Below are 11,451 nucleotides of genomic sequence, written 5' to 3' on the forward strand. Positions count from 1 at the left end.
CCTAGTGCATTACAACCCACCATGTCTGCTTAGAACAAAATGTGCAGGCTCTTTGTTAGTACCAAGAATAAGAAAATCTATCGCAGATGGCAGAGCCTTTTCCTTTAAAGCTACCACACTATGAAATAACCTTCCTGTAAATGTTCGAGATTCAGACACAGTCTCAATATTTAAGGCTAGGCTGAAAACCTATCTGTACAGTCAAGCATTTTATTAACCACTTCCTATCTTAGGTAAAGGTGTAGATCTGGGGGTCCACAGGCATTGAGAGTTATGGTAAACTGGAATATTATGATGCTGTCACTTCACCTCTCTTTTGTCACTCAAGTTTTTTGACTGAGAGTGGCAGAGTGCTAATGTTCCAGGGTGCCCTCATGCCTGATGTCATGTTACTGAGCCTCAACCCATCTCAGCTGCCATAGCTACTCCGACCACCCCATGATGTCCCCTGCTGTAGCCCACCACACCTCCAACCCAATCAACTACTTCTCCATTGCCCTTGATGGACATTCTTGTGTGGGATGGGTTTCAAACACGCGCATGCCATTGGAAAAACCGGACTAGACATTAATTGCTTATTTTTTCATTTTATTATTTGTTTATTTTTCTCTTTCATTTCACTATTTATTCTGCTCCTTATTGTCTATATTGTTACTATTGTGGTGACCATTGTTGGCAAGAGGAGGATGGGCCCCTGCTTTGAGTCTTTGTTCCTCTCAAGGTTTCTTCCTCATGCTCTAGGGAGTTTTTTTCTTGCCACTGTCGTCCTTGGCTTGCTCACTAGGGGTTTAGACTCAGACATTTGTAAAACTGCTTTGTGACATCTGTTGTAAAAAGCACTATATAAATAAATTTGACTTGACTTCACTGTATAGCTGTAGTCTGTTTTAGGCTATAAATGGTGAGCAGGGTGCATGATGGTTTCCTATGAGAAGTGACAATAGCATGTAAGCTGAAACATTTGGTTTCTTTTTGTGGGCAATCCACATTTCCTACATTAAGACTCAACACTACAGTTACAAATTTAAGAGACTGTAAAAGTTCTATGTTAGCGTTCTAAATCAGTTGAGTTATGAAAACGAAGGACAAGAGTTTTGTATTTGTTCTCTGCTGCCAAGCCTGAATGATCCCTGAATGTTCTCAGTAAGCTTAACTAGCATGAGACAACTCTGGAAAGTTACAATTTAGGCAAGAAACAGGGTTCTGCATGATTTGTATAGGAGCAGTAGCATAATGCAGGAAGTAGGGCTATGTTGGCTGATTTTTTCAGCAAGTATTTTGTAATGCACACTAATCAGCTTTATTCATTTTACTGTTGTGTTAGATGTGTGAATGTTTGTTGTTTGTGCTTGAGTGGTAGCTGAAACAAATTCCTCTCAGTCAAGCACTGACTGATATGGCAATAAATTACTGAAATCTGAAAAGGTGTATCACTCCTGAAATGTCTCACAATAGTTTGATGTTCATATGTTCATTTTGGTTATGCATATTATTGTTTTTTTCACTCATGACATATGTGGGTCACTTACATACATAAATGGGAAAAGTCAAAGCAGAAAGGTTGAACCTCAGTAAAAGACTTAATAGCCTCAAGGCCTTAGGAATGTTGGTAAATGCTTCCCAAGTTATTAGAACTTTACTGTGCTGCAAGACAGTCATCCAAAACAAAAGCCAAATGCATCCAAGCTTGTCGTCAGAAATTAAATTTTGTACTATCCAACCAACATGCAGTCAACCACTTACTCAAAAGCTCACCCTTCAAGGCAAACAACCATAAATGGGTAAAACAAGGTCTTAGCGTAATATCTCAAATTTAAATAATGGAAATATTAATACAGATCATCTTTGATTTTAACTACTACTTTATTGTAATTCATCCCAATGCTTGTGCTTACAAAAAATTGAAATTAATTCAAGGTCCTGTTTCCAAAATGATGGAATTCACATGTCCAAAAATGCTCAAAATAAGTCTTAATTTTCCTCAATCAGTAAAAATGCAAAAACTTAGTGGCTTAATACTAGGCACAAAATTTCGGTTTATACATTAGTCAAGAAGGCTTCATGTACTATTTTTAGGAACAGGTGGAATAAGAATATAGGAGTCCTCTAGGCTCACTGGTGCCAAAAGCATGGAGTGTTGGATTTGTGTGAAAATGGGTATACATCATACACCATCACTAGTCATTCTAGATACCAGCATCATCTTTCCTAACCAACAGTGCTATTAAAAAATATTAATCTTTCTCCAAAGACTATGTATAGTTATGACATTGTTGTCCACAGCAGGTAGGTACATGAACTTCACTGTGTAAACATACAAGAAAAATGAGGAAAACCACAAGTTACAGCATGGCCAGAATGCTAGCCATCAAGCTAAATGCTAAATAACTATTTTAGTAATGCTAAAAAATAAAACAAACAGATACAGACTTGCTCTTTAATAATTTTCACAATTCTAGTGCTTTAAAATGTTTTTATTCTTGTAGTACAAAACCCTTTGAACCATTTTATGCAATTATATGTGCAGTGGAAGCCAAATGCAAGTTTTAATTACTTTAGAAGCATGCACTTAAAAAAATCCCTAGCAAAGTGCAGGTTCTTTTCAAAAATGTTGAAATTGCCTTTTCACTCTGTTCTCCATTGTGTTTGTGGTAAGCTGTGTTTCCATGCAGTCCTTCCCATTAATTGGTTGTTGCATTGGTATGCTTGCATGCATTTAATACTCTTTATTTTATAAATCTTTAAGTTTCATGTTATTATAGATTAACAGTTGTTCTAATTACAATAAAAGTAAATACATTAAAACTTAACAGAAAAATGACAATGACTTGGGGTCATTGCAACAGTTGGGGTTTATTTCTGCTTTTCATTTAGAGTTTGCTGAAGACAACACAGATCTACTTGGTCTAAATGAGACATTAGCAGTGTAGCCTGCTACTAGTAGCATGTTTACAAACTAGCATGTGTAACAAAATTCAAAATTTATAAGCAGTTCAGATTAATCACAATCATTACATAAACACAGCTGTAGCAAGGAAAAACAAAAGTTCTGGACATTCTTGCCTGTTCAAACGACTATTTCAGCTACTAATCACAATTTGTTTCTTTTCTAGCTACCAAAATTATCTTTCAAATTTGAAACATATTTTGACAAGTGTGTAACCACTGCATTTATTTAATTTCACAATGTTTAAATCCGCCTTTATATTTAAACAGGGTATTGTAAACATACATGTCTGAGGTATATGGTCTTTTTGGCCAACACTGTTTAATATGATTTGACATATTAGTTATGATTAAACTAGCACATAACACTATATGGCCAAAAGTATGTGGACACCCCTCCTAATTACTGAGATCATGTGTTTCAGCCAAACCATTTGTTAATAAGTCTATAAAAATCAAGCCATGCAATCTACATAGACTATTACTGGCTGTAAAATGGGTCATACTGAAGAGCTCAGTCATTTTAAACATGGTACTGTCATAAGATGCCTCTTTAGGTCTAAGTCAGTTTGTGAAATTTCTACCCTTCTAGATCTGCCCCAGTTAACTGGAGATGCTATTATTGTAAAATGGAAGCATGTAGGAGCAACAACAGCTCAGCCTAGAAGCAGCAGACAACACAAACTCTGAGTGTGGCCAAATGGTGCTGATGTGCATGGGGCATAAAAATCGCCTAACCTCTATTATATCACATTAAATGGTTTTCCATGGCCAAGCAGTTGCACACGAGCCTGAGATAACTATGCATAATGCCAAGTGTTTGCTGGAGTGAGGTAAAGCATGCAGCCACTGGGCAATGGAAATGTGTTCTCTGCAGTGATGAATCACATTTCACTATCTGGCATTCTGACGGACAAAGCCAGAATGCTACCACACCAGCAGTCAAGTTTTGTGCTGGAGAGATAATGATCTGAGGCTGTTTTTCAGGGCTTGTCTAGGGCCCTTAATTCCAGTGAAGGTAATGTTAAACAGCATACAATGGCATTTTAAACAATTTTATGACAAGTTTGAGGAAGGGCCTTTCCTGCTCCAGGATGACTGTGCCCCTGTGCACAAAACAAGGTCCATAAAGACAAGATCTGAACAGTTTAGTGTGGAGAAACTCCAGTGACCTGCAAAACACCCCAATTTTAATCCAACTGAACACCTTTGAGATAAACACTGATGGCAAGCCAGGCTTTCCTGTCCAACATCAGCACCTCACTCTAATTCTTTTTTGACAAAATGGGCAATACCCAGACGCTCCAAAATCCTGCAAAAAAACCTTCTCAGAAGAGTGTAGGCTGTTATAGTCACATAAGAGGGTGCAACTCCATATTAATGCCCTTGCTTTTGGAAATGGATGTCCAACATGCTCATATAGGTGTGATGATCACGTATCCGCATACTTTTGGCCGTATAATGTATTTCCATGTGACTTTTCCCATTCCAGTTCAAGGATCCATGGGATATCCTCTTTAAAAAGAAAGAAAGAAAACCCTTTATAAAAATCAATCCCTTGTCTCCATTTTGCATAAGTCTGGATACAAAAAAATTATTTCGTCCATGTTTAACTGATGTCTAATGTACAAGAGGTCTTGGTCCACTTAATCCACACTGGTTAAAAAAATCTAATCAAACATGGAAAATAGTTTTATATCTATAGGCTGAGCTTTTTTATTTTAAAAAATTGTTTCTGAACAACCATAATTTGGGAACCATTTTCTGGAAACCATAATTTGCTGCCCATTCCTACAACCATTAAAGCTCTAGAGGTCCATTTCAAAACATGGCAATTCATTTCTAGAGCCTTCACAGAAGGCAGCCCTTTGATTGCATGAGAATAAAAACAAGATGTTTAACTTACTTTTCACTAGCTAATATTTAGCAAACAATGCTTTAATTAACATGATCATGAAATTAATAATATACACAACAGTGTATACAGCTCTTAAGGTTGGTGTACATAACAGATTGTGTTGATAACTGTAGGCATTACCCTCCTGTTCCATCTGAAATTCATACAATCATCATGCATCATAAATTAGGCTGCCATTTACAGATAGACACTACAAACAGCCTGACTCTACTATCAGAATATACTCTTTGAGGGTTGTTTCTACCTCCTTACAAGCTGCTTTGAATTTACATAATCAGACTACTTTTTAACAGAACTCAGTCAAAAACAGTGCCCTGTGCCTTGGCCACTTAAAGGCAGGGGCTAAAAGATCAACTCCACCAGCTTAGTTTGTAATCACCTTACAAGAAACAAATCTAGTGTAGAGCAACTGCTCACCTACTGATAACCTTTTAGTTAACTGCAATGATTTAGTTATTATAATGATTTGCAATATTGCATAGATTGCACTATTAGCTGTTATGCTTTATTGAGCAGGATTATGTTAACTTTACCAGTAGTCAAACTGATTTTATCGTTACCTGGCTCAACGAAGATCACGGGTTGCAGAAGTGGCTTTGGAAAAGAGATTACCTTTACTATATTTATTTTTTTATATTCATAACCAGGCCCCTCAGGGAGGGAAGGGAAAGAAAAGAATGGAGCCCAGTAACTCTGTGCTTGGTGAATAAATACAGACTACAAAGAATTAACTAATTTATAGCTATAACCACAGAGATTACACATTCCTACATTACAGCAATTGATTATCATTGCTCAGGCAAACTTTAAAGAGAAAGTAGAGAAAAAAAAAATCAATTCTAGCTACTGTAAAGTATGGCACTTTGAAATTACAGTAGACAAACATACTGTGTTATTGAGGCAGATTGTGTGTGACAGTGGCTGGTATCTCCCAGATCAGAATGTAACTCGGAATTCTGGCAGTTACCATAGCAGCCTAATTTTATATCTTATACTTTGTGAACTTAATAGATAAACGATCACTTGATACGGACTGTTTCTATCTCATCAAAGGACATGCATAATGATACACAAATTGTTAGGAGAATAGAACAACTGTACAAGTTAGGTTCTTTAATTACTTGAGAATTACAAGATACATACATACCCTTTTGAATGATTAAGAATGCTAGATATCACTAAGTACCCTCTAACAAAAAATTAAGTGACACTGCTTTCACCAACACTAACCTCACTAACCTCTTCCCCACATCCATCACGACTTACCCCCAAGCCAAGAACACCAGAGCTGAGACCATACATCCCACTTTGGGTATTTATTCCTAAAAGAGGACCAGGGACTGCCATAGTCAAACAAGGAACTCCATTACTGCTACTAGAGTGATGTGGAGATAAGACTGAGATTCCACTCCTATCATCAATACTTCCTTGGGTACCTTCACTGCCTGAAGATGCATGCTGAAGGAGATGGGGAGGCGAGATGACTGACCCTTCTGATCCTCGTGCCTCGCTAGTTCCACTGATGCCTCCGCGCCTCTCACAGTGCGAGCGGTGCCTCATGAAGCTGTCACGCCACATAAACTTCTTCCCACAGCCATGGCAGTCATAGGGCTTCAAACCTGTGTGTGTCTTCATGTGCTCTGTGAGGTGGTGCTTCATCTTGAACTTCTTGGCACAGACTGGACAGTGGAAAGGGCGCAGATCCAGGTGCATGTTGATGTGTCGGTCTCGCATGCTCTTGTGGGTAAATTTCTTTCCACAATGACACATGAAGACCTTGCCTGAGGTGCCAGTCCCATTACCATCTAAACTCTCTAATCCACTGTCTATTCCACCCTGCACAGATAGGTGGGCTGCTCCATGCTCTATACTTCCCTTTGAAGACACTCCAGACAGACTTCCTGAAACTCCTATTGGTGGAGAAGAATCTAGAGGAGCCTGGTTGTATAAAAGTATCTGGTTCCCCTGCATGTCCAGTGGGAAGAGCTGGGCTCTGGCAGCAGCTGACTGAACAGAGCCAAGTAAGGCAGAAACTGCCCGACTGCTAGTCTGGCTGGGGTTTCCAAGAGAGTGCTGTGATGATCCCTGGTCCATTAAACTGCTTTCAAACTTGAGGTAGTCTTCAGAGGACTGGCAGTAGTCAACCTGTACAATTAAAAGCTATTAGAATTGGTTACATATGGCTAAATCAAGTGCATTCTTAGATAACTCGGTTACTCACCTGTGTTTCCATTTCTTCCCTACTACCAAGGTCTGCAGAGAGGGTCCTAACATTAGAAATATTAAATGTCCTCTCCCTTTCTCTCTCCTTGGCAATCTCCAACTCCCTCTCCTCTTCATCGTCACCCCCTTCTTCACCCGAAACCACAATGAGGTCATCATCCCTGGAATGCTCAGTCTTTACCACCACCCACTGCTTCCGAGGCATTATGCTTGGTTGGCTATATGTAGGACGCTTTGGCCGAGGTGAAGCCTCTCCATCTTGGTAGGATGAAACCCCAAAACTGTCACTTACTCCCACCTCTTGATCTGAGGAAGGTGTGGACTTCTTCCTCCTGCTGGTCCCCCGTCCACGTTTTCTTGGGTACAAAAGCTCATCATCATCATCATCTTCTTCGTCATCCTCCTCCTCAATTAGTAATGCCTCCTCTCTACTGGATGGCATGCAGTAGTTAGGAGTGGAATGCATGCCTCCCATAGTTGCCATGGCTCCACTAAAACTAGCATCTTTGGGACTGAAGTAATTTGTGCTGCTGGGAGACTGACTCTCACTTAGGGAGGGACGGTTAGGAGGATGAACTATAGACTGAGTATCTCCTCCATCTCCATAGACATCCTTGTTAGCACTGCTGCTGCATCCAGTGTTCTCTGGGGCAATATCGGTCCCCCGTGGACCACTAGACCCTCCTTTGCTCTCTTTGAGTAGTTCTGTACATTTGTCCACAATGTGCCACATCTGTAACACGCTCCCAACTGTGAGGTAGTTAACAATGTCTTCACGTAGCATTCGCAGCTGGCCTGTGTATGCACATCTAAGGACACTCTCAAAAGCCAGTGGGTCCATAACAGCTGGGATGGATACTGTGGACATGTTTTTCAGTAGCACCTAATAAACCAAACACACAGTAAACCTTCAGTCCACAATCTGTCCATCCTAACAGTTTTTATGTAAATACAAAGATTTGCTGATCTTCATATTATTTCATAATGCAAATAATTTAGAGATCAGTGTGTGCACAGCATTCCTACTAAAACTTTTTATAATATATATGTGTATAATAAATACATGCAGTGACAGTTCTGCTTCCTTAAACAATAAAAACACTGGAGTGAGGCATAATTAATATTTTACATTTAAGAGTAAAATACATACCTGGTCATGAAAGTATGGTGAGGATGCAGCTAACACGCAACGATGGGCTTTGAACACCTGGCCCTGCACATTTATGGCAAGGTCACAGAGTTGTCCATCCTCACGCTGTCGGTTAAGGCTGTCTAGCACAGATGCCTGGATACTAGGGAAGCATACCTGCACCACTGATCCAGCAGGCACACCAGAGGTGCCATCACAACTGTTCTCCACTGCTGCCGACTGCATTCCTGCAACAGATAAGAGACATAAAACACCGGCCACATAACTGGTCATCCATAATAGAAACAATGCACAAGCTCTGTGTTTACTAAAATTGACTACATATTACATGCCATTGGTTGCAGTATTATGACATTTTTGTAGATTTAATAATGTACTACTGTTTTAGAATCAAGCTGAATAGGTCAAACTGCAACACCAATACTGAGAGACGGTGTGCATTAAGTGGTTGCGCTTTTAGGCCTCCAGACCTAATGTATGGTACAGATAATCATGAGTTTTCAGAACAACTCCTGAAAACCTCGTTTTTTTAAGAGAGTGGCACTTCTGACTGATGATATGGAAGATGGTGATACTGGCAGTGATACTTGTATTGCTCGAAATATTCAAAGGATTTTTTTGTTGTTGTTGTTTGTTGAAACATTGCAAAGTGTTGCTGTAAACTACTTTAGGCAAAGGCATCAGGTAATAATTGAAGAAAATAACATCATCTTAGAAACCACCTGCTCTTGAAAGATGCCTAAAGCAATTCTAGAAATCTTACGAAACATTTCTAAGAAGCGACCTATTTTAAATAATACACACAACCCAGCTCACCATCACTAATATTGTTCGGGGTTTCCATAATCATATCTAACCCATATAAGATCCGTACCTACCTGAATTAAATAAGAAATTAATTTAAATAGAGTCCAGCCATTCTCTGGGACTCATCTGCGTTCAAGTATTGTAGCCAGTTAGCCTAACAAGGGGGGTAAAATTACCACAAAAAGTGCAAAGCCCACAAAACGAACCGCTTTAAATGTCGTTATTAAGAGACCATAAATCTGTCAATATTAGCTTATTATTATTTTGTATTATTAGATAGCGTTAGGTTAGTTAGGTAACCAAGCTATGTATCGCTAACCTAGCTAGCTAGTCATATTAAGCGAACGGTTAAAATGGGTAGCTAACTAGCCAGCCAACTAACCTACATACCTAAAAATTGAAGTACTATCAACTCAAGAGAAACCAATAGATTAATCTGTTTGTTTAAGTTTACCTTCCAGGTATACGTAAAGCTACATAAGCTAAATGGGTCTCGTTTGCGTTTTGTGTATTTAGGTTAACTTGCTTGTTTAGCGCAGCTGGCTAGCGTTAGCTAACTACGTAGCTCACCACACAGCTACTTAGCTTGCATGCGTTTTAGCTACCCAATCTGCTGACAAATCCGAGGTAGCTAGGTTGTCAAGGTTAGCGCGCAAAACGCTGGAAAGATAGTACTGATTTGTTTCGGTTAATGACTTTGGTAGAAATACGTTTGTAGCTATTTATTGTAGGTACTTAAAGCAAACGATTGTTAGGTACCTAATTCATCCAAGTTCAATTTAGCTAGCTACCATGCTTCTGTGATAGCTAAAAATAAATTAAATGAACTAGGATAGCATAGCTAATAGCCATGTTAGCTACTCGTATGCAAATTAAATATTCGATTTGGCAAGTCTTACCCCCGAAAAATATCTTTCAGGCACCAAAATAAGGATGTTCACATAGACAAACCTCCATTCCCTCAAGGTTTCAAGAAAATTCACATAAAAGAAAATTGTGGATTGAAGTCACTTGGCGTTTCAGAGACAAATGTTCGCTTGTTCCCTTTAAGAAATCCTAGACACCTAGACTTTGCCGACTAGAAACGTAATGCAACGAACAATCTAGGAACTATAGTCCTGGCAACAATTGTGGTTTCGATACCTAACTTTTTCGTACGTTACCTTTGAGTCACGGCGGAATAAAATACAACAGGAATTGTTGCTTTTAAGTCGTTAATGTTAACAGTGATAATACAGTTCAACACCATACCATTTTACAAAATCCATAATAATATACTTACACATTGTTAGATTCCAAAGTTTGCGGGCCACCACTGAAAATCCTGCACACCAGCTTGGCAGATCTATGCATATACATGCTTACTCCAAACAATATCTCATTGCAATTTGAAATGTTGCTGTCAGAAAGCCTTATTTAAGATCAGTTAAATCTGAGGGTAATTAGTTATGATTTCATAACTTTATTGTGGGCTTTGCTTTATCACAGAACTGAGTGAGGCAAGGCAGGGCAAGTTCAGTGGGATGGGGGTCAGGAGGAGGTGTATAAAGTATGGATTATTTTTATAGCTATTTGTAAAGGTTTTGTATTTGTGTCATGCCTCATCTTTGGCTTGACATCTATGAGAGAGAAGTGACAATCTTGTTCAACAGATTGCCTTTGCAGACAGTTAAGATTATTAGTGCCTCAGTCTAATTTTCTTGGACATACACATTAAGCCAAAGGTGAACTATTGTGTGGGTATTAGTATATAAACCTTCTGCATTCATCTGCTGTATCTCATGTTTTCAGGTTTTTCCCCCCATCTTCAATCGATCTACTAGAGTCCCTTTTTCTTTTTCAAGGATTAAAAATAAATAAATTCCCAGTGTGTGTTACATGGTTCATTTTGAGCCACTGGAGCAGTGATCTTAAAGCTACTGCTATACTCAATCCACTCATGCTCTGATTGCCGTGTTTTACTAAATGCTCTGAAAAATGTTAATTTGTCCATTTTTCCCCCCATTATGTCCATTCTGTAATGTACCCATCTTAAACAGATGAATCAATAGCCCAAAGATGCAGTCTTAGTTGTTTAATAACCTGGCTTTTATACTTTTCCAGGAAATCAATAAAATTTCCAAGATCCATTTATTATTGCAGTTTTCTCATTTTCCAGGTGTTTCTATGACTGGAAAACTAGTAATCCTGGTATGTTTCAGGCACATCTTAAAATATTTCACTGCATCCGTCTTTACGTCCAAGCATACAAGTCTCCCACTGCCTGCTGACAAAACATCCCCACTGCATGTTGCTACCATTACCATGTTTGCAGGGATTATTTTAATTATGTGATGCTTATTGACTGGTTGTTTCCATACAGTTAGGAATTGTTGACAAACGGTTCAATCTAATCTTTATAAGACCA

General features: G+C 38.8%; 1 protein-coding gene across 6 annotated transcripts; it reads right to left on the minus strand.

The window, feature by feature from the left end:
• Positions 1-2,834: 2,834 nt before the first annotated feature.
• On the minus strand, positions 2,835-10,106 carry zbtb22b (zinc finger and BTB domain containing 22b). Of its 6 annotated transcripts, none has more exons than XM_035529412.1 (5): positions 9,944-10,106; positions 8,238-8,464; positions 7,086-7,970; positions 6,354-7,009; positions 2,835-4,461 (listed from the first exon to the last, which is right to left on the minus strand). In XM_035529412.1, the coding sequence occupies exons 2-5, from the start codon at positions 8,460-8,462 to the stop codon at positions 4,440-4,442; spliced, it is 1,788 nt and encodes a 595-aa protein (XP_035385305.1). In that variant the 5' UTR covers positions 8,463-8,464; positions 9,944-10,106; the 3' UTR covers positions 2,835-4,439. The 6 variants fall into 6 exon arrangements, 5 of the variants coding, with proteins under 5 accessions (XP_035385305.1, XP_035385304.1, XP_026872083.1 ...); XM_035529411.1 differs by having other exon boundaries at positions 6,301-7,009; XM_027016282.2 differs by having other exon boundaries at positions 4,376-7,009; positions 8,238-8,300; positions 8,394-8,464.
• Between the last annotated feature and the right edge of the window lie 1,345 nt (positions 10,107-11,451).

This window comes from Electrophorus electricus, chromosome 8, assembly GCF_013358815.1.
Source record: "Electrophorus electricus isolate fEleEle1 chromosome 8, fEleEle1.pri, whole genome shotgun sequence".
Taxonomy (NCBI): Eukaryota; Metazoa; Chordata; class Actinopteri; order Gymnotiformes; family Gymnotidae; genus Electrophorus; species Electrophorus electricus.